General features: G+C 32.6%; 1 protein-coding gene across 2 annotated transcripts in view; it reads left to right on the top strand.

Annotated features, from left to right (window-relative positions):
- The window catches only part of LOC107454229 (rho GTPase-activating protein 44), a 63,771-nt gene that overhangs the window by 19,419 nt on the left and 20,009 nt on the right, over nucleotides 1-24,343 (top strand). For both annotated transcript variants that reach the window (XM_016071341.4, XM_016071340.4), the window contains exons 2-7: nucleotides 8,958-9,108; nucleotides 13,269-13,345; nucleotides 15,719-15,830; nucleotides 15,923-15,999; nucleotides 20,235-20,358; nucleotides 24,019-24,169. In XM_016071341.4, the coding sequence (XP_015926827.1) occupies nucleotides 8,958-9,108; nucleotides 13,269-13,345; nucleotides 15,719-15,830; nucleotides 15,923-15,999; nucleotides 20,235-20,358; nucleotides 24,019-24,169 (692 nt within the window). The remainder of the gene's footprint in view (nucleotides 1-8,957; nucleotides 9,109-13,268; nucleotides 13,346-15,718; nucleotides 15,831-15,922; nucleotides 16,000-20,234; nucleotides 20,359-24,018; nucleotides 24,170-24,343) is intronic.

Genomic DNA, 24,343 nt, shown 5'->3' with positions numbered 1-24,343 from the left:
GTTAAGGTAGTTAAAGTACAATTTTGTTAATTATTTATTTTGTTAATTATCGTGCCTTTTAATACAAAACTGTGAATTGAGTTTTTACATAATTACAAAAATATTAAGTTTCTTTTTACTAATAATTAACTTAAACAAATGGAAAATTGTTAACTTAAATCTAAAATATAAATAAAAAACATTAAATACATACGAAATACATCAACATAGTAACAAAAAAGATGGAAAAAAAATTATTAAAAAAAAAACTGCAGCTTTTCTATTTTTAAACACATTACATTTTTAATAAAATAAGCATTAGTATAGTTTTGTTCATAAAGAATTGCAGTTTGAACTTATTATGAAAACAACTGCTACGAACAAATATAGAATTTAATTTTTGAAATTTAAATTAAATAAGATCTGTGAAAAATAATCTCAACTGAAAAAATTAAATTTAAAAATAAATTACTATTTTAAACACAAAATTAAAAAGCTTAGTAAATAACTATTTAAAAAAAGGGAAAAGAATTCCTATATTTAGAATTCAAATGTGATTTATCTGTTTCCATCTCAAGCTCCTACTAAATGAATATAAATAACGCAAAAAAATTTTAATTGCTCTTTTTTCTTTCTTTTAATCATTTTACAGTGGAAAAGAGATTAAAAATTTTTTATCTACTTCATAAAAATCCATTTTTACCCATATATATTTTTAAAAAAAAATATTTTTTTTCTTTTTTGAAAAAAGTCTTATACCTAAATTTTGAAGCAATAATTGAGGAATTAATTTAATAAGAAAATAACATATTTAATGAAATTTAATTTTACCTTAATATTTAAACAATAAGACTGCAAATAGTAAATATTCATAAAAAATTTATACTTACATTCAATAATAATATTAATTTATAAGATATGCTTTGAGTAACTAAGTACTTGTAAACTGGTACTGGACAGTTAAAGACAGGTCAGTGAAGTAACTGGGGAGGTGAGTGAAAAGAAACTGGACAGTCATATAGAGAAAACCACAGCTGTATGTGCATTGAACCCTTTCTTAACGACATGGACAAAAATATTGTCTTTATTCTTAGAAAGAGCAAGAGAAAACGTGAGAAAAAGGCATTTCTAGATAAATACTTTTAAAGCACCCTGGATTTTTCAAGTTGACAGAAATTTCCGGGGTTTTGTCTGCTGTTTCACAAGATCAGAGTCGCAGGCATCATCCTTTTTTTGTGCCTTTTCTTGGTGTCGGTAACGGCATGCTCAAACAGACAACAGACTTGCCACTTTTCCGGGTGAATACTCGGAATCGAGTCGGAATGAGACACCCCTCTAACCGGGCTTAACGACAGGCCTGAGGGTAGCGGTTTGTAATTAACGATTATAAGAATAGAAAGCTCTTGAGAAATTAGGTACTTAAAAATATTTTTTCTTATTTTTAAGGGCTTTGGTAACAATTAATTAATTTTTTCGTATGGAACTGGAGAGCCGCAACTTTACATCAAAAGAGCCACCTGTGGCTCGCGAGCCACAGGTTGCCGACCACTGCGCTATACGGTCCTTTTTGTTGTTCATTGTCCAGGGGATGCAGACTATAGGACGTCAGGCATGTGTGCCACCTGTATTACGTCTCCTGGTGACTGTTATCTGTGAAATGGATATTCCTGTTACATTATACAGATTACGAGACAATTGTTTCGCTGTCGCTGACCTATCCCTTTTGGCTAGAAGTCTCAAATAACGGCGTTGTTGTCCTTTTGCGGCTTTGACCAGTTCCAGACAACTGTTCCTGTCTCTGTAAACTGTTTCCTCACCTCAATTTTTTTAAAAAAACATTCTTCCCTTTCATTGTTTTCGTAAGTGTAATTAATATTTCAAAAAATAATTCAAAATTTTAACAGCAGTATATTAAATATTATATTTTCCCATTATTTTTTTTCCTCCAAAGCCCACCCGATTGACACTCGTCTGTCAGGCATAAATATGGCAGTTTTGTAAGCCACTCTTTCAGTTGCACCATATTACCAACGTTGCTCCGCAGTAAAACGGATAGTACAGAGAATGAAAGAACATCCGTTCCTTGTCCGGAATTCGAACCCAGTACCTTTCTGATGTAAGGTCATCTCCCTGACCACTACACAGGCCCGTCGGCAGATCCCCCCATTTAAGTATAGTACTCATTCTATACGCGTACGTTTCAAGGACCCTTTTGTTGTCCAGTTAGCTATCTCCTAATTTGTTTCGAATTATTTTGATGCTGTTGTTAAAGATCACAATTTGATATCTCTTTGTAACACTTTGACAATCTATCTGTTGTGATAATTTTATCTTTCAACTAGCAAAAAAAAGGTATCTTTTATTGAGCGTTGCTATTGTTTTTCGTTGTCTGCATAATCAGTTTATTTTCACCTCCATTAGACTACTGATTGGCTTCCATTGATTTTTAAATTTGTCCTTTGTGCTATTTATAACATTGCATTGTCCACGTAATTGTACTGTTCAGATATTCTTCTATAATTATTAATGCACGCAAACCAGGGTTTGAAAAAACCCGGGGATTTTTGAAANTCATGCTGCACAATTAATTATATGAAACTAAATGCAAAACAATAAGTTTTAGTAAAAAAAATTTTTTTTTTTTGAAAAAACCCACTTATCGTTCCAAGTGGGTTTTTTCAAGGTGGGCCCACCCAATAAAACCCGGGCGGGTTTTTTCAAAGTGGGCCCACTTGGCGAACCCTGACGCAAACGCTCTCAGAGTATTTTATTATTTTTATTTTATAACCGTCGTTGAACAGCCGAATAATTTTTTAGGTTTACGACTACTTATGTTCAACTCCGTATCCTTGTAATTTTGAACCCAATCCGGAAGACAAGGGAACTCCTGGATCAATTATTGGGAGAAATTTGCCAACGTGGTGGTCTTACTCGCAGTGCATTTTATATCAGCTACAAAGGTCTCAGTGATCTCGCGTCAAATGCCCCACAAATCATAGAGGGAACGCGAAAAAAATGTCGTGACCAGCCCCCTTTAAAGGAAAAAAAAAATAATAATACAAATAAAATATCAGACCAGCAGATTTGAGCTAGTCAAATGAAACCAAACTTTAAAAGAGAAAAAAAAAATGTCTGTAATAATTACATTAGGTGAAAATGAATGTAATAGTGAGTATCAAATTACATTGCAGCTTTTCCTTGATGCAAATATTTGACCAATTCTCATTAAAAACCTTGATTTCAAATATAACTCTTTTCTTGTTGGCTTATCTTCACCCCACTTTACTTTAGTTTTTTTTAACAGCTTTTAAAATGCAAATTTTTTTTTTGAATTTTGTAATTTTTGAAAATTTCAAGTGTTTAAAATGATTTATATTATTTTAAATTGAGACCCGCTTTTAGGAAAAAAGGACAGGATTTAAAATCATGTTTCCTTAGGATCTGTAATTTCCAAAGCAGGGTTGGGGTTTTGGACGTCCTAAACTGGTTTTGGACAGGACACGTGGGTTTTACTGTCTTAAACTGGGTAAAACTGTCCTAAACNGTTTTACCGTTAAATCCCACAAAATGTTTTACCGTAAAAATGGAACCTTCGCAATATTTTTCCTTTGAAGAACGGAGTTTATGACATCTTTAATGCATAGTTTAAAGCTACAACTTCTTAAAAGACATAGTATTTGTGTTATTTCACAAAAACAGGACCTTGCTAGCATTAACCTTATTTTGTAAATTCAAAAACGTTTTGAATAGATCTCTCACAAATTAACAAAAAAGTGACATTTCACAAAAAATCTGGACAGACCATTGGTTTTTTTAATTGGGTCTTCTTTTCACAATTTTACAAAAATGATGATAAAAGAATTTTTGGGTTTGCCACTAATGTTCAACTCCGTATCCTTGTAATTTTGAACCCAATACAGAAGACAAGGGAACTCTTGGATCATGTATTAGGGAAATTTGCCTTCGTGGAGGACTTTTTAATTGAAATAACCTGCATTTGCTTTACATGGAAAGGAAAACCACCAAAACCTCCCACGGTTAGACTGATGGCAAGGGGACTCTAACCCATGATCCGTCAACCACTGAGAATATTTTACATCAGCAATGTGATCGGTCTGAGCTGGGTGCAACCCGCCATCGCTGGGATTTGTACCCGGTTCACCTCATTGGAAAACGAACGCTCTAACCCCTGAGCCACCAGGGCTCACCCCTAAACACATTTCAAACCTTCTGGGTTTCAGAGCACAATAAATTATCTTTTTTTTTAATGTCCTTACGTACTTTTATATTATTATTATTCATTTAACCACGTTTAATTTTTTATGCGCTATGCAGCCATTTGTGGTCCGTCCTTAGCCATTGTCCAGCAGTGTATTATAGTTGAATTCAAGAGGTTTACGGGTTTACGTATACAGTTTTATTTGGCGCGAGAGCGTTTTCCGAAATGGTAGTAAGATAACATTTCATTAAAAAATTTCGCCTGACGCATTAAATTAATGTTTCAATGGCCAAATTATGAATTTTAAATCGTATTTATTAAAACTAGAATAAATTTTTCTTCCACCTAAAACGTAAAAATAAAATAATCTTTATGATGGTTGGGAAAAAAATGAAGAGTAATGTTGGAGAATTATTTTAATATATTTTAGAGTTCGAAGCTGTATCAAATAGTTGGCGGGATGTTAGTAAAAATAACTCCGGCTGTTTTCAAGGATGGGATGGCGGAATTAGTTCTCCTTGGCACTCTTTCTTTTCGAAATTCTCTCACTTTTTTCTGTTTTGAGTTAATCCGCGTTCGTTGCAAAGAAAAGGTGGTTTCTTTACACGGAGAATCCTTATTACAAGATTTTGCTTGTAGGGATCGTTCCAGATTTTTTTTATCAAAGGTTCCGTCTGCTCATGGTACAATGACCGCCTCTAATAAAATCACAAATCTACAAGTACGGAATCATTACAATTTTGAAACATGATGAAATCATCTTTTTATAAATCATCATCACCGTTTTGTAAATTTAAATTTACGTAGTATGTATTAAATTTATGTCAATATGCTGATCTTGTTGATAATCTTGATCTTGTTGACAAAATTGATTCTACCCCTTACGAAGAAAAATATTTAAGTTACGGGTATGAATTACGCAATGAATTTATTAACATTTTGTTAACATTTATTTATTAACATTTTGTATGAATTACGCAATGAATTATGAATTTACGACTACTAATGTTCAGCGCCGTAGCCTTGTAATTGTGAACCCAATTCAGAAGATAAGGGAACTCCTGGATAAAGTATTGGGAGACATTTTGCCTTCGTAGAGGACTTTTGGATGTAACTAACTCTTATTTGCGTTACATGGAGAGGAAAACCACGAAAACCTTCCAAGGTTAGTCTGAAGGCAAGGGGACTCTAACCCATGGTCCGTCTACCACTGAGGATATTTTACGTCAGCACTGTGGTCGGTGCCAGCCGAATGCGGAATTTTTATCGACCAGCCATCGCTGGGATTCGAACCCGGTTTACCTCATTGGGGGGCATCCCCTGAGCCATCAAGGCTCGATTACACTTCTTGGGAAATTTAAGGGTGAGAGTTGAAACATAATGTAAAGGAATCCAAATAAAACATGTTTATGAATTGGGAAAAGTTACAGAATGCCTATGATCATTCACTATTCGTTCCCATAACAAATCATATCTCTGGGGGTACTGATCCAGGAGTTTTCTTGTGTTCTGGATGGGGTTCAATATTACAAGGCTACGGAGTTCAACATTAGTAGTCGTAAACCCATAATTGGGTCGGCTGTTCAACGACGATAATAAAATAAAAATAAAAAAATGAAACGGATTTTCAATTTCAAAACGTTTATAATTATTTAACTCTAATACTCAAACTTTTTGTTGCCAAGTATTAATAACAATTTTGACATATTTTTTAATCACAAATTTTTAATTTTCTGATTACTTATTACTATCCTTGAAGTGAAAATATCATAAAACTTACAAAAATAAGCCACATTTTTATTGAAGAGATGTTTGACACCAACAGCGGCTAGATGCATTAAACGTAAAACTCACAATTAGTCTTAAATCCTGGATATAAGCCAGCAAAAAATATTTCGTCTTGACATAAAGAGTTAAGCAAAACTGATTGGGATTCAAATTTCATTTTAATTATCGATTTTAATTGACAATTAATCTATCATATGAATGTAGTGAGTGATTTTAAGTTTTTAATGTAAATACTGATTTACTTGGTTATCCTGTCTTTTAGTATTTTAACTGCGCCATTAAGCTAAATTATATTTTTTAAGTTTATTTTTTGCGTTAAAATGTAATCTTTAGTGTTTTACATCCGTGTATTCTTTTATCTTAAATTTTTTTTTTATACAGTTAAAGTTCGTTTCGGCGAAGAAAACTTACAATTAAAATTTATTCGTTCGCATGATTAATAAGAGCTCAGTTTGATTGTTAACAAAATTGCTGATTTGTTTGTTTTCTTATCCATGAAATGCGCGATCGAGATAATTAGGAAATTTTTTTCAAACCTTACATCGCTCTCCTGACAGAACTATTGTGACCACATTTCCCAGATTACGGCTACCTTCAGTATTTTGGGGATTAGAAATCCGAATCAGACATAAAAAAGGTATGTTTATTTAGAAAAAGTTCGTTTCTGTGTTTAATTTCGTAACTTAAAATATCGTCTTCATTAATTAATGAGCATATTTGAAATCACTTCCTCGAATCATTAAGTCCTAGAGCATAACGATCCGATCAAAAGTTATCGGAGTACGTTGGTCACCGTACATACATATTACGTAGATCATGATCAAGGAGATCATGAAACTAACAATGACATACGGCAGCGGCTTCAGGCATTTAATCAATAACTGATAATCTGCTACTAGAGTAGTAGTATTTTTAATGGGAAATTCAATTTTTTTTTTTTAAGTTAAACTATTTTGGCTTCAACAAAATATTTTATGAAGAACAAAATAGTACATATTTTCATACTTACTTACTTATCCTCTACATGCTTTTGGGCACTTAAGGCCTCTAGCATATCCCTCCAACGCCTCCTATCTCTAGCAATAGATCTTGCTTCCTCCCAGCCAGATATTCTACATTCTTTTAATCCACCCAAAAACATGAGCTGGATGGTAAGTCTGAGTCTTCCTCTTGTTCTTTTACCACCAGGGGCCCATGTAAGCGCAACAGATGTAATTTTTTCTTTGGGCATTGTCGGAGCCAGCTCCATCTTCGTTTTTTAATTTCATCTTCTATTGTTTTTATTTTAGCTTTCTTTAATAGATTTTTACTTGATACTTTGTAAAGACCNTAGTGTTTCAAATTTTTTTTTTTAGTAGAATTTTTTATAACTCTTTAGAGATTGATAACAATGTTGGGGGCAATTCATCAAATAATCGAGGGATTTTTCGGGGGCAATTAATCGAGGAATTAGCCCTAGACATCTACGTACCTCTGTACACATTATGCATGCAAATCTCTGTACACAGATATTGTATATTATTTTGAACACCGTTGATATTTTTATACTACAGTAAGAGCTCGCCATAAAGAATACTGCATACCATGAGAGGACCGTAAGTTTCCTAATCTTCGTCAAAGTACAAATATTATGTCCCGCAGTGGACTGATTGTAAAGACACGATTCCCAATTGAACACCGAAGTCAAGCATCATTGGCAGCGGTCAGTAAGCGGGTGGGTCACCACTTTGATCAGCCTGCGTAGGGACCGAAGGTGCGCGGTCCTCTTTAAACTGTTCTACCATAAAACGCTCAACTTCGCTCGCAGGTTGTCGGGCTACCAAAGCAGAGGAGCCATCTTCTCTGCAGAGGATCAAAATTGCAATGGCATGCCTTCGGATCATCCTCAGGGATGTTTCCCTCACCGTCACAAAATCTCTAATGCTAATCTCTAAGTTGATAAAGTACTTACCTATCCAAATATTAAAGATTGAAAAACTGTATGTCTGTAACAAGCTTAGCCTTCCGCTATTGCGACATTTTTTTAGAAGAAATGACATTTTTCTACTGTTTAAATGAACAATATTATACGAAAGAGAATAAATTGAAGGCACTTTTTATTCATTTTCGGTATCAATACAGATAAGTTAATAACGAACATAGTTTCTCCTTTTTGTTAATAAAGTGATGTGTGTGCGACCACCGGCCGAGTTATCTTTCTCCTCATCGAAAGAAAAATTAACAGCTATTTTTAAGAATTCCGCAGCACACTTCGAAAGAATGAACCTTTTGTTGACATCTATCTACATTGCTCCCTTATTTCCTTAATAGACACTTTACAATAGAAATCGATATTCAATATTATCGATGACGTCAAAAGTTTTTTTTTTTTGCCTTCAATCTTTTCCCACTTGGACGCCATACCGCGGAAGAAAATTTTCTTCGCAAATTCTCTTTCTCCTTCATTACTTATTCAATATTTAAAAGAAAGAAAAAGTAAGTTCAGGCAAACCTAGAGTAAGTCATAATGTTTCAATTGCTGAAAAAAATACTTCAAAATATTAAAATTGCAAACAAATTATTAGAAGTGAACTTCTCCGGCGCATAATACAAAATTATCATCTCATCATTTACTTTTATTTGTATATTTTAAATTTTTCTTTTCAGTATTTGAAACTTCATGACTTAACTCTAGGTTTGTCTCAACTCACTTTTTCTTTCTTTTAAATTTTAAATTACTACAAAAGGAGAAAGAGAATTTGTTAAATTTCAAATTAGTACAAAAGGAGAAAGAGAATTTGTCAGGAGAATTTTCTTCCGCGGTATGGGGTCCTCTTGAGATCCGTACTTTGAATCACATAGTTCTTCGAAAGTAAAAAGGGTGAATGTGTCTTTTTAATTTAGTTGTTTTAACATTAAATATGGGCATTTGTTTGTAACGACAATTTGTATTGTGAACTGTATTTTTGATTATTTCTTTTCTTTTGCTCAGTGAGAAGAGTGGGAGTGTTCTGTCTGAGGAACTGAATGCGGCTGAAAAGCGTGTCGATCTCATCAAGGAAAGTTGCTACGCCACTGGAAAGAAACTGTCGGCATGCATCAACAGGTTGGCCGAAACCACCGACAAGCGAAGCAATGCTGTGGTACACGTCTCTATTTATTTTATTTATTCTTATATATATGCAGTCGAATCCCGTTTTAGCGAGTTCCTAGGGACCAAAGCAATCGCTACGCTGTAACGAAAATTCGTAATACCGATATTACGAATTTCTACATTAACCAAAATTGTTTAGTTACATTGGAATTTTTCGCATAAAACAATAATGAATATTGCATTTAATGACAGTTTTGATCTACACTCTATAACAAAAAAAAATCAACGCAGAAAGAAAGCACTAAGACGAGCAAAATCGACGCTCGATCAGGCTGGAATGATGCCGACTGGGGACGTATAGTCTTTAGCGACGAATCCCGCTTCCAACTGTGTCCTGACGATCATCGAAGACGTGTTTGGAGACGCACTGGGCAGAGGGGGGATCCTCCTGCCTTCACTATTGCACACCACACCGGCCCTCAACGAGGCATTATGGTCTGGGGTGCCATTTCCTTTGACAGCCGGACCCCTTTGGTCGTCATTAGAGGTACACTTACAGCACAGATACCGCAAGAGACCATCCGGGAACTTTATCGGTCTATGCTACGCCGTGTGGCTGCTTGTATCCAGGCTAGAGGCGGGTCAACACCTTATTGAACTTGATGCTGTAACTCTGCAATAAATTATTCAATTGTTCTGAAATTTTAATAATTTACTATTCTGTACATTGTCTTCCTATCCACCAATTTTCGTTTCAATCGGACAACTCCTTCTTGGTACGTCGATTTTTTTTTTATTATAGAGTGTATTTGTACTCTACCTGTAGAAAATATCAATTCAATATTTTGAAAGCTCTCAAAAACAATTTTAAATAAAAATGCACAGTGGATTTATTATCACTCACTTATCAGAAATTACGTAATCCGTATTTTTTTTTCTGCGCAAATGATTTAGAACCAGTAGAAATTACAAACTCCTCCAAAATTCTGCACATTTTCAAACTGAACTTAACTGGAAATCACTCTTTTGGAAAGCCACGTGTATTTTTACTTCTTCAAACATGAATAGGTTGAGGTTTAGTCTTTTCAGGTCCCTTCCGCGTCTTTTTTTGACATGTCTTTTTCACATCTGAAACTTTTTAATTTGAAGATGCGCAAAAATATTTGAATTCTGAGACCATTGTGTACTTTTGAAGAACGGAAAAGTGTCTTGATCATGAGAGAAAATGAGAATTGTTGCTTATTTCCACCTTCCTTAAATATTACGATTACCAATTTCGTAATATCGGTATTTTTAACTCATTGTTTCTATGGAGATTCATTTGGGGATTTTTTTTTATAATCGTCGTTGAACAGCCGACCCAATTTTTGGGTTTACGATTACAAATATTCAACTCCATAGCCTTGTCATTTTGAACCCAATCCAGAAGACAAGGAAACTCCTGGATCGAGTATTGGGAGAAATTTGCCTTCGTGGAGGACCTTCTGATAGAACTAACCCGCATTTGCGTTACATGAAGTGGAAGACCACGAGAACCTCCCACGGTTAGCCTGACGGCAAGGAGATTCTAACTCATGATCCGTTTACCACTGAGGATATTTCAAGTCAGCATTGTGGTCGGTGCAAGCCGGATACGGAATTCGTATCGACTGGGTTCTCCTCATCCCCTGAGCATCACAGCTCTCATTTGGGGATTTGAAAAATATTCGTTGCATCGAACAATTTCGCTGAAATGGGATTTGACTGTATATATATATANTTTATGGGAAGTTTTGAAGCTAGTATTGAAGCTAGGAAACATTGTTTGGGACATGGGAGGAAAATGACATTTTGAAGTTCAATAAAAGTTTTTAAGTATACAAAAGAGTCAATGCTAGTGCAAAGTCATTTTAAAATGCTAACAGCACTGCAATTTATTAATTTTTTTAAGAAAAAGTTCTTTTAGTATTATAGTATTAGATCTTGGAGCAAGGGACAGTGAACTCTCCTATTTCGTGAGAATCACCCCGCCCCCCCCCACACACACATATATATATATATATATATATATATATATGAACAGGTGAGCCAGAGGACAGAGAATTTTATGACTCTGCAAATATTAAGGAAATGTCAGAGGATTTATTTAAAGTAACCGAAAAGTCAGAGAAAGTACGAATAATTTGAGTTTGTCCAATATTTGTTTTTTTCAACAGCAAATATTAGGGTTTTGTTTAAAAGAATAAGACACCCTGACGAAATGCATTTTTATGGACAGGAATTGAATTTTGAAACAACTAATTCTGGTAGGGGAGTGTCGGGTACCCCCGATCACTGTCAATTTCATATGTATAGAATATTTTTTCAAGTCAATGGGCCATCGGACATTAATTGTTATATTAAAAAAATATTATTTTCAAAGTTTCAAGTATTTATGCAGCTGGTAACATGGTAAGCAGTAGTTTTGAAAATATGTTGAATACGGTAGTCATGAAATTAAGAAAAATCGGTTGAATTTTGTGATAAAAATGATAAATGAGGTTTATCTATTGTCAATACATTGGTCATTCTCATTTACACCTGAAAAAACAGTCATAAAATGTAATTATTGTAACTGGGCGGGGCTACCCGACACATTTTGAAAAGAGCTGAAAAACATGTTTTTTTAAATTTCTATTTTTTTAAGTTAAACTATTCTTTTTTGGCTTATTCTTTTTGCATTATTTAATTAGATGATAAAACAATAGAAACATTCAAAAATATTGATTATTACTCAATATTATACAGAAATATAAGCAATACTTCTTAAGTGGGCGGGGTAACCCGACTATCCCCTACTTCGGGAACCAACACTAGATTGTGGTTTACACAGGTCGCTGATAATACTCTGAGGTTATCGCGATCGACAAAAATAACTGTCGTATAGGATGGTATTATCGATAACAGGAATATGAATCATTAAATGCAATATTTTGATACTTTATGTATCAAAAAAAATTATCGCTAATAGTAACGATTGAATAAGATTTTACTTTAAGTGCCGGTAAATATTATTGGAGTAATGAAAATATTGACCAAAGTAAAAAATCAATATATATATATGTATATATAATGTGTGTATACTCATTGGGAATTTTAACTAGTTTTTTATCTTTTAATACTTGACTCAAGAACTCCATATTAGTTTTTTTGTTCTTTAAAAAACAAGTTCCGAAACAAAACTTGCGTCTTTTTATATTTTTTATATCAATTCGTAAAAATTATAATTTATTAGGGGGCTATGCCCCTTGTTCGCTGGTGCTCACCAACCCGATGATTGCTTTGCAATAATTGCTGTTTCTTGGCATGAAACAGTTGAAATTATTCAACTAAAAACTGCATTAAAAAGAACATATTTCCTGCCACTTTCCTTGTCCAAATACCTCCCCCCCCCTTTATGATACTATTAAGATATGTTAGTGAATATAAATCGTTTTTCTAAGTAATCATGTTTAGAAATAACAATCCTCTTAAACTCTTTAATTTAGAAAATAAACAAAAGCAAAAACGTGATAATGAAAATAAAGGTAAATATATTTAAATTAGGGATGCAAAAATATTTATAGGAAAACAATACCTTTGTGACTTATATTAATCTTATGCTAATGACAACCAAACCAATATGAAAATTAATGTGGGTAAATTGGATCATACCATGTGATTTTCTGACCAATAAAAATGCACCGGGAACAATGGAAAACTGCGACACCAACATTATATATTTTACATATAGTAAGATATTTTAATGACAAAATTTGGAATCGAAATTTTTGTTGCTTTGTGTTAATCGTTTTTTAACTTTGCAGCAACATCTGTTGACTTTTTTTTTTTTAAAACTAATTTTGAAACTTGTTGCCATTAAATTTTCTGTTTTCCTATGTTGAACACAAGAAGTTGCGCATTTATATGATTTTTCAAATTGTCAGTAGTTTTTTAGGCACCTACTATAAAAATTAGATTTAATGTGTTTATTTTCCGAAAATTTGAATGTGATATTTTGGTTATGCTTTTATATAGAGAACAACTATTTTTATCCCTTTAAACTCATTTCACCCCTTCTTAAACTCATTTCAGGGTAGTACAATGTTTTTTCTCTCGGAACAACCACTCTTTAGATTAATAGAATTGAGCTGTAATCTTTAGTTGGTCATTCAACAAATAATTTACTAATGAAGATGTATTTATTTTCAGAAGAAAACTCCAGAAGCTGCTCTGGCTCAATGCATGGAAGAATGGGGACTGTCTCTCGGAGAAAGTTCCATTCTTGGGTTTGTTTATTTTATTCATTGTAGTTTGAACCACATTATGCCCAGTGGCATGAAATAGCTTGAGACTTCCAACTATAGTTTGTCTAAACTAAGAACTCACCTAGCCATTCGTGTGAACCCGTGGTGGTGACTATGGTAACGGGGTATAACTATTTCAAGTAGGGATGTGGCGTCACTGCCAGGGGTCTGTTTAGAAGAAATTTGGGTCCGTTAACGGACCCTTCACAGAATATATTTTTATAAAAACGGGCCCTTCACAAAATATTTTAACTTAAAAACGGACCCTTCACAAAATGATTTTTCTTTTAATCGGACCCTTCACAAATTTGTTTATCTTCATTATTATTTTGTTAATCGAATAAACCCTTTCCAGGGCAGAAAACAAGAAAGATGGATGTAAACGAATTAAGTTTTGTCTTCGGCAGACGATTCTTCCATTATTCGTCCGAAATTAATATTCTGCGTTCAGCAGTATAGGCTAAATACCAAATATTTGTATGTTGCATCTCTAATTTAGAAGCAGCAATTGTTGTTTATTTTTTAAAATTTAATTTTTTTAATTATAATTTTACAGTGTTGAGCATAATCTTGTATGCCTTTACAATTTAAAAAATCCTTGAAAAAGTTTTTTTTTGCAATAACGGACCCTATTTGCACAAATTCATAAAAGCGGACCCTGGATGAAAGAATGTGAGTAATTTTTTCACAATTTCACGAAAAACGGACCTTTCACAAAATGTCTGGACAGACCTCTGACTGCTTTGGACAGCTTTTAGCTCCGGTCGGCGAGAGAAAAGAAATATTTTTTTTTGGTCTATTGTGTTAGCTGTAGAGTGAGGAGAATCTACTTTCCCTGAAATGCGCTATTCTTGTTCCCATGGCAGCAGACGGTCTCAGACTTTGTGGCAGGGGAAGTTCTTACCATAAACAAAGTATAAAAGGGGTATCCTGTCTACAATTAGGGACATTAAAACGTAAAATTTATTATTGTCACATTATAAGCTCCGAACAAACATCACTGGCAGAACTGTACCTATGTGATCGCTATTAAAAGTTGCCCCTTTTCAGAGTTATAAACAAATAAATTTTTCAGAAAGTTAACAAAAAAACATCACAAGCAGCATACAACAAACAAAATGTGGAAAAAATTCATTATTACAAACAAGACGATTTAACTGTCCAAAAAAAAAAAACATACTTAAGTTAATTCTAGTTGTAATTTTTCCCCAGATAACTAACAATGTCAATAGTTTTATACGTAAAACAATTTTTCATCATCATTATTAAATGCAGAAGTGTGAAAATTTTCTAGCATACCAAGATAAGTTTTCATTTCTATAGCTCTTTTCAGTAACTTCTGCTTAGTTTCTTGCACTGTCATGTGTTGTCTTCGATTACTTCTTCCATTGTTCCATACATAGGAAAACTGCTAAATTTTCATTAACTTTAATTATTTTTAAGAAATTAAATACTCAATAATTAAAGGCATTTAAGAAAATGTCTTTTGTCGAATGTATGTTTTTTTGAATATTTTTTGTCTTAGATTTATGCAGATTTTTTTTTATCTATCTGGTAAATATACTTTTGGTCTCTATTTTGTAGATAAAAGACATTTCATTCAAACAACTAAATTTTTGTTTAAAACAAAAATTTAGATTTTAGCCTAAATTTTATTGTTTTAATTTTCTTTAACTTAAGATAATGGAAATATAACCATTTTGTTTATTTAATTATATTATTTATATAATAAAATTTAACTTATGGTAAAATGATATTGCTAGATTAATATTTTCCTAGCACATAAAAAAAAACGCTATGGATCATTGTAAATAATTATGGTTAGACATATATGTTGTTATGACATATATATGGTTAAATATATCGATCAATGTACAATAATTATATAATATTTAAATAAAAGCAGTTTTTTTAATTGCCTGTTAAAAATACTATTTTGTGGCAATTTTAGTCAATAAAGACGAAGAAAGAATTCTTAAATATCAGTTACAGTGAGAGAAAAAAAAATTCCTTTATTTTATTTTTTAAAAGAACTTATCAAAAGTGCACTTAAATTAATGGACTATTATTATTTTATACCTTACATACCACCTTTAATGAATTAAGGAAGAGAGTTTTCATGAATTGTCGTAAAGAACTGTTGTCTTAACAATTATTTTTTCTTTTCAAGCATAGATAAAATGTATGAATTTTTCTAATCGATTTTCTTTTTTATCACAAATCCTATTTTTTACTGACAAAGTTTTTCTAGTTATCTTAATACTAAAATTAATTTTTAATTGAAAGGACTGTATTAGTGACCTTCTTATACTTGTTTACAAAGTTAATTTCTTATGAATTCCCATACTTTTGTAGATTAACGTTGGTTGATTATGCTCACATTCAAGATACTCTGGCAAATGACCTTATGACCTATACCCTTCAAGTGAAGGAAGAAGTTGTCGGACCCCTTCAAAACATACTAAATGTAAGAAATTTCCTCTTCTCCGTCTTTTCTAATTTAATGTAAAAAATGAAATGAAAAAAAATCTAAAATTAAATATGTTTTTAAATTTGCAGACTGATGTTTCCAATATTCTGAAGTATCGAAAGCAGCTATCAAAACTAACGTCTGAAATGGAATCTGCCAAGACAAGGTTTGTTGATTTCTCTATGTTAATTTCCTCTGATATATGAAACAGTGTTTGTAATTAAGAATTTTCTGTTAATACAATCTAAAATTATAATTTGATTAAACTATTTATTTTGAAAAAGAGGGTTGAAAGTGAAGCAAAATTGCCTATCGAGCTCAAATTAATTAAGTAAGAAAAGCTTCATTAAAAATTCCTTTTTTTACTTCAGGAAGCATCTTAATATTCATTTTAATGTCAAGTATTAATCTATTGACTTGGTTTTCTAACTTTTATTTATTTTTTACCAAGAATCGAATTCAATCAGTGTACTTAATACCAGAAGATTAATACCTCTAAAAATCTTAAGTATTATTTGTTTTAATTAGTCGACCGGACTGTGTAGAGATCAGGGAACTGACTTTGCACCAAAAAAATTCTGGCTTTGAATCCCGATCAAGGCATGGATGTTCTGTCATTCTCTGTACTATATGTTCTTACTGTGGGAGCAATGTTGGCCCACCTAATATGGTGCCCCTGAAAAAGTAACCAACAAATCTGCTCTGTAAATGCCTGAATTGACGAAATGTTAACACAGCTGGTCATCAGAAATAAAAATATATTATTTTAATTATAATTAAATAATAGATTATAATTTTTATTCTGTTAACAAAATAATTTTTTATTTTCTTAACAAAACAATTTTTTATTTTGTTAATAATTTTTTTTTGATGATTGTATCCTCTATGTCAGTGTTTCCCAAACTTATGGCCTTTGTGTACCCTTTCTAAATTTTTCGTAACGCTGTGTACCTTTAATTAAAAATTGAATGTATTTTTTTAAAAATATGTTTATTTTTCTTTTTTGATACAAAGTTTTGTTAAGTTAATTTGCATCAGTGCGAAGGATGATATTGTTTTTGCTGCTATAAAAAAATTGCACAAAAGTTAAAGATCACAACTGGCTGTTGACACCACTAATTATTAACTGTTAACTCAGCAAAATATAGCTAGGAGAAAAATACGTAATTGTAAATTTTCATGGCTAGCTTTGTTTCTAAATAAAAATTTTTGATAAATTTCGTTTGTTGCAAGATATTTTGCATAAGAACACATACCCCAGCTAAACTGTTCTTTTACCCCTGGTGTTTACCCTGGTACCCAAAGTGTGGTATGTGTTCCACACTTTGGGAAACACTGCTCTATGTTAAGTGTTTACCAGATGTGGTCCTGGAATAGTGAGTGACCTTTATAAAAAATTAAAGAGCTGTCCCTGCTTAAAATCTTTAATAATTGATTATTCAATTGTATTAAATCCATTTCATATCAATTATAATTGTTTTTCAAGCAGTAAACTTTGACAAAACACCAAATTTTGATATGCACAGAGATACATAGTAAGTTTTTAAAGCAGAAAAAAGTCATCTTTCAACATTTTGAATTTCGTGAAGAAAAAAAAATTTTTTTTAATGAAAAAATTCTCAAAACAAATTCTACTCTAGGATATACTTAAAAATTAAAGGTACATGTAATTTATCCAAAGTGAAATAGAGAATAATATTTTTAAATAGAATTCACTCATAAACGTTAAACACTTTCTATATTTTAATTTTATTAAACACTAGCCTCCTATGGCTGACTAGTTCACCTTTATGCAGAACTTAGAGTATTTATAGGTGTAAAATCGTATACACAAAATTCTGGGCAGTATGTAAGTAGAATAAACTCACATTGCTTAAATGAGAGTGGATTTTATTTTTGTCTCTTACATGTTCATATGGCGTTAAGGTGAATTTATCGTTAAAATGAATACTGCAACATATGTTAACATTAAAAGAAAAATATGCAAGCTTTAAAAACATTTTAATTTTTTTAGTGGTTTTGCCTCCTTCTATTTTTAAAATATTTTTTTAAAAAGTACTGTTTCCCTGACATCACATGTTCTAACCTATAACAATGGTTTTAATCAAGAGAATTTTGTATTTTCGATACTGTGCCAAACCACATAATACCAGAAAGAGGTAATTTTTTTAAAACTACCCCTTGAAAATTTGCCAACTGCTGAAAAAAAAAATGCAATCCAAATCGGTGCTCCCTTTTGCGAGTCATTAGCGAACATTCATCCAGATAAGGCTTTCACTTTGATATATATAGAAAAGTAAATGCTTTCAAAGAAATTATATTTCTTTTTACTTTGTAAATACACCTTACATTTACTTTGTAAGTGTTATATTGCATTTTATTTTATTACCGTCATTGAACAGCCAACCCAATTTTTGGGTTTACTGCTACAGTCAATCCCCGCTATAGTGAACGAGGTTTATAGTGAACGAGGTTTATAGTGAACTCCCAGATATAGTGAACAAAATGTTCGGTCCCGTGCCTTGCTATACACGTATAATGTTATTTTTTGTGGATATAGTGAACCAAAAAAGTGAGGAAGTTGGATATAATGAACTTTTTTCTGTCTTCGACAGATTTTTTTTGTAATAACTTTGAACTTTCTACTTCAAAATAAATACATGCACCGATTTTTAAAACTATCTATAGAGGGGAATGTAGCGATAAGCATTTTTTCTTGTTTGCTTCTATTATCTCACTTTCCCATTCCTAAACAAACCAAGCAGATGTTTCCAACCCAGGCAATTGATGCACCACTAAGGTGTCAGTGGGATCAATATGCATTTTTTAACATAGGGAATGAATCATTATTGGTTAAAGGGTTGGACACTAATATGTGTTGATAAGGCCCTCATTTCAGTTTAAAAAAGCCTGCAAACAAGACGTGCAGTCCTATGACGTTCTATGACGAGCAGTAAACGTAAAACGTTCTTCATTGATGAAAAAATAGGCTTAGTCAGAAAAATTGAAAATGGATGCAATCAAGTTGATATTTCCAGAGAATATAAACTATCAAAATCTGCAGTTTGTAAAATATGAAAAAATGGGCAGTTAATAATTTCTTCTCGTGAAAAAAATTTAGATGCCAGAAAAAAATTGCGAAAAGCTAATCACAAAGATGTTGAAGAAGCATTACTGAAGTGGTTCAGCATTAGAAACCGCAATCTCAGAGTATTTAAACAAATGTCGATGAATTTGCTGAGCGATTTTATGAGACTACTTTTATGTGTTAAAATAGAGCAGGTTAGACAGGTTTAAAAAGCGGAATAACAGAAATTCAGGAAAAATTATCTGAGAGTCGGGAAATGTTGCTATATCTGATGTTGAGGATTGCTCATCAGCTAGGGATTACTAATTTTTTTTGTACACAAGAAGAGTATTAAAAAAATAACACATTTTTTGCTACTACCTAATATTTTTCAGTCATTTATTTGAATAAGGTGTAATAAAAGGGAGGATTTAGGGAACCATTAGTTAAATTACCTGCGTAATGGATATAGTGAACTCCCGGTTATAGTGAACTGAAATGTCGGTCCCTTGAAGGTTCACTATAGCGTGGTTTGACTGTACTAATGTTCAACTCGGTAGCCTTGTAATGCTGAATGCAATACGGAAGACAAGGGAACTCCTGGATCAAATATTGGGAGAAATTTGCCGTCATGAAGCACTTTTTGATGGAACTGACCCGAATTTGCTTTACATGGTGAGGGAAACCACGAAGATATGTCACAGTTAGCCTGATGGCAAGGAGACTCTAATCCATGATCTGTCTACCACTTAGGTTATTTTACGTCAGCACTACGGACCGTGCAAACCAGATGCAGAATTCATGTCCACCAGCCATTGCTGAGATTTGAGCCCAGTTCACCTGATTGGAAGGCGAACGCTCTATCCCCTGAGCTATCACGGCTCATTCCATGTCATTTTATTTTATAACCTTCGTTGAACAGCCTACCCAATGTTTTGGGTGTATGACTACTAATGTTCAACACTGTAGCCTTGTAGTTTTGAACCAATCCTGGATCAGTACCCCCAGAGGTAATGATTTGTTATGGGAAAATTGAGGATTTTGTGACTCGACAGATTTAACGTGGATCAGTCACCATTTACTATACAGGGAGTCTTTGGCCGCCCTCCTATCGAACCCACGAACACTAAAACATGGGCCCAGGCCCTACCAACCAGGCTATCCCAGCCCTATTACATGTCATTTGTAGTATTTTGTTTTAGAATTTTAAGACAAATTGATGTTACTCATTTTATACTTAACAATAATTATGTTATTATTAATTGATGTAGCCCTCCTTTGAAAAAGTTTCATTTGTTGTACATTTTGTCCTACAATTCTCCTACATTTTGTAGGTATCAGAATGCATGGAGAAGTAGTCAGCAAGCAACTAATGCCAATGTCGCCAATGCTCTAACCAAAGCTCAACTTTTGAAAGAAGAAGCAGAAGATATAGTCAATAGAGTAGACCAGTGTCGAGTAACAATTAATTTTTCTTATATATTTGTTTCTTGTATAAGCTAGTTTTTATTTACCAAAACTGTTTTTTCTGCAATGTATTTACTAGAGTTTTTAATTTAACCCACTTTAAGAGCCAAGCATATAAATTTTATTAAATGGGGTATTGTTTTCATTAAAAATGCTTTGATCACATTCATTAAGACACAAAAAAATTGTGTGGATAAAAAATTATATTTTATTTAATAAATAAAATGGTGCGTATAGGCAACATTCACCAAATCTATGAACAAACCATTTAGTTGAGCGCTTTTTTTTTATGAAATTTGTTTTTTTATTTACTGGTTTGCAACTTTCATCCTCATCATCATCATAGTTAGCCAGACAGCCCAATATGAACCAATGCCTACTCTGAAGATTTCTCCATAACGAGTTTCGATTTATCTTTGATCTCCAATTATTTTCATTAATTTCAAGAAAATCAGACTCCTGAGTCAGCCCATCTCAACCGTGACCTTTCCCTCTTTCTTGTTCCAGTGGGTCTAAAAAGCAGTATCTTTTTTATATTGTCATCATTCATTCGAATCACATAGGGGTTATCCAATTCATTCTATTTATTTTTATGTATTTAATAATATCAGGTTGCTTATAAATCTTGTTCGGTTCAAAGTTAAATCTCCTTCTCCAGTTATTGTTTTCATTTACCTTGTATACTCTGCAAAATCTTTCTCTCAATTATTCCGTTGCAATTTTCCTCCTGTTTTGTCATTGCCCAAGCTTTAGAAGCCTGCTTGCAACTTTAATCCCTCATAGAAACATAATGACAAATCTCAAAAGGAATAATTATAAACTTTTAAAAAAAATTTAATTTCTCAATAACCATTTTAAATTAAAATACTTTAATAGTTAAAAAATTTCTCAACAGAAAGTGTTTACTCCAATTGAATTACTATTAAATTTTGGGTATCTTAAGAATCCTTGACAATAGCAAGAAAATAAAATTAGTGAAAAATATAGGTTTTTTTATTGAAATGGTGCGTGTACGCACCTTTGGCCGAAATAGATTAAAGCAATAATAAACATATTTATTTCAATATCTTTGTTTCACTGATTAAATTGGTGTGTTGTTTGTAAACGGATTTGCCAACTTCCGAGTAACTAACTGCCAGCTTTTGTATTTAATTGTTGGAATTAAAATATTTAGAAATTTTAAATATTATTTTATCAAATAACAGTAAAACTTTACTTAAACACAATGAATATTGACAAAAAAAATTTGTGGGGAGAATATTGTGGGTTGAATATTGTGGGGAGAGTCACATCGACAATGTCAACCTTCATCTATGAAAAGGTACCCTGCCATAGAATTGAGTTAACATGTCTTATATACTAGTGAATTGGAATAACACTTTTGTAGTGGTAGATACACTACAAAAGTTAAAAATCCTTCTCTCTAAAGAAGTTATGAACTGATTGAATAAAATTATGTATCATTGTTTAACATTCTTATTAAACATGCATCAAAGTAAAATGGTTTTTAAAACTAACTAACTCAGTGGCGTGACAGCCCATTAAGAGGGCCAAGGCCAACTGTGCCCATCTCAGTTTTCTTGACCTTGGGCTCTGGGGTGCAGGAGCATATGTTCCGGTCAGGTGGTCAGCCGAACGCGGAACCCCCAGTGTTAGTTCCCAAGCATGCTTGGTACTCATTTTATCGACCCACTGAAGGGATGAAAGGCTGAGTCGGCCTTGCCCGGCCCAAGGATCGAACCAAGGACCTGTGGCACGACAGCGCGAAGCGCTACCGCTCAGCCACCGGGCGTCAAAATTGTTTTTAAGAAGTTATTATTTAGTCACTATTCTGTCAAGATGTCAAAGAAGGTTTTTTATGTATTGCTATTAAAAAAAGAAATTCTTCCTTCAACCCAGAATTTACAAAGTTGTGATTGCTTAATTCATAAATTTTATTCAGCATATATTCTTCAGATTATGCTTTTGGTAAAACCATTTTAATATTTTCAATGAAGCTACTATCGAATTTAAGAAACCTTCAACTGTTGAGTTTCTTGCATTTGAAATGTGTATGCACAAAATATTAAAAAAAAAAACAGAACCTGTTGTAAACCTTTTGATCCAATTATTTTATTTTTTCACACTAAGATTAAATCTTATTTGTTTGAAGGCCTTACCTTAAAATATTTTAATTTAATTAGTGCAGACAGTATTTTAAGTTATGAAATCTGACACAAAAACATGCTTTTTGTTTCTGATTCTTGAACCCTCAGGGAGATAACAGCAATCTCGAAAGTATGGTCATAACTGTTTAGAGCAGCTAAAAGTGTGGTCATGCAGATAATATTTATAATAACTAGTAGGTCGGCAATGAATTTGCAATTTTTTATCACAAATAAAAGGATGAATAAATAAGTGAAGGATGAACGGAACTGAAATAAAACGAAACTTATTTGTTGCCAAAAAATTTTTTTAATCAAAAATCCAAAGATTTTCTATTGAATAACTAAACAATATCCTAGATATAAATAGGCAAAACTGTTTTCTTACAGATATTAACTCAGTTTAAATTTGCCACTTTAAAAGTTGACAGGAATCGACGCTGAAATATTTTGTAAATGCAGTGTTGTGATACAAACTAAACGAAGTTCAGTTGCTCAGAGGTTCAGAAATTCAATGCTTCAGCTGTTTATCTAACTATTTATTAGTTATTGTAACACATGTAATTTTAAAAGAATTATTGAATCTAATCTATAAATAGAGTTAGTATTAAATGTGCATTATTTTAAAAGACTGTCCCACAAAAATGTAACAATATTGATTTAATTGGCTTTGAAAAAGTGATGGTGTGGTTCTTGGCTTAGAAAACTGATATCCATATCACATTGCTGAGATCTATTAATGCATATTTAAAAACAATGTTCAAAAAGATATAAAAACCCTTCCTAGGTTGAACAGGGCTACCACTCCACAGGGAAAACCTGGAAAATACAGGGAATTTAAAAATCACCTAAAATAACAGGGATAATGCATGGATTTAAAATTTTTCTTTGCAAAACTGGGAAAATACAGTGAATTTTGTTTTTTATTTTTGTCTTCTAAAAAATGGTGACCACTTAAAGTGCAATCTATGGGATACTTAAGGAAGATATTTCAGCTATACTAAACTATTACATTTACTATGTAATTATTTGTTTTAAATACGTTCAGCTATATCTTTTTTCTCTAAGTTTCTCCAGTAATTAAATTTGGTATAGTTAGAACAATTTATCTCACACACAAAAGCACAGTGATAGTGTGTTTCCTCTTGATATACTATGTATAATATGTACAGAGAAAACACAGAAAATATTTTTTTTCTGGATTAGAGTAGCAAACCCTGAATATCTTTCATCTCAAACTAACAAGCAAGACATAGGCATCTTATTTTAGACAGGTTTGGCCAAACTCCCCTTTTCCATTTAACTAAATACAGTATGTGACAATTATGATTTTGAAAGTAATGTTATTTAAAAAGTAATAAGTGTATTAAATTTAATATGCTCTAATGTGTGTTATTTGCCTACATGTGCTCTCCATCTTTATGTTATTTTTTAAAAAAAATATGCTCATAATTTTAATACATTTTTATGAATTTAGAGACATGTGTGTTAAAACCTTTCTTTCCAGGATTCTTTGACTTCCGAGATGTATAACCTCATCAGCAGAGAGCCTGAAATGTCTCAACTGTTTGTTAAGCTGTGCCAGTCGCAGTTGGATTATCACCGGAAGGCTTTCTACATGCTGGAATCTGCATTGCCTGAAATGGAAGCTCAAATCAGTCAGTTCATTCACTTATTATGTGAATAGTAAAATAATTATTAGAGTCACGGTGGCTCAGTGGTTAAATCACTGAACTAACTGGGGTTCAATATCTAGTGGTGGATCAATGGGTACCAGCTTGTCTAGGATGTAGAGACAGCCTATGCACATTGCAACAATCATATCACACATA

Source organism: Parasteatoda tepidariorum, chromosome 6, assembly GCF_043381705.1.
Source record: "Parasteatoda tepidariorum isolate YZ-2023 chromosome 6, CAS_Ptep_4.0, whole genome shotgun sequence".
Lineage (NCBI taxonomy): Eukaryota > Metazoa > Arthropoda > Arachnida > Araneae > Theridiidae > Parasteatoda > Parasteatoda tepidariorum.
The sequence above is the reverse complement of the archived record's forward strand: the minus strand, read 5'-3'. Positions and strand labels throughout refer to the sequence as shown.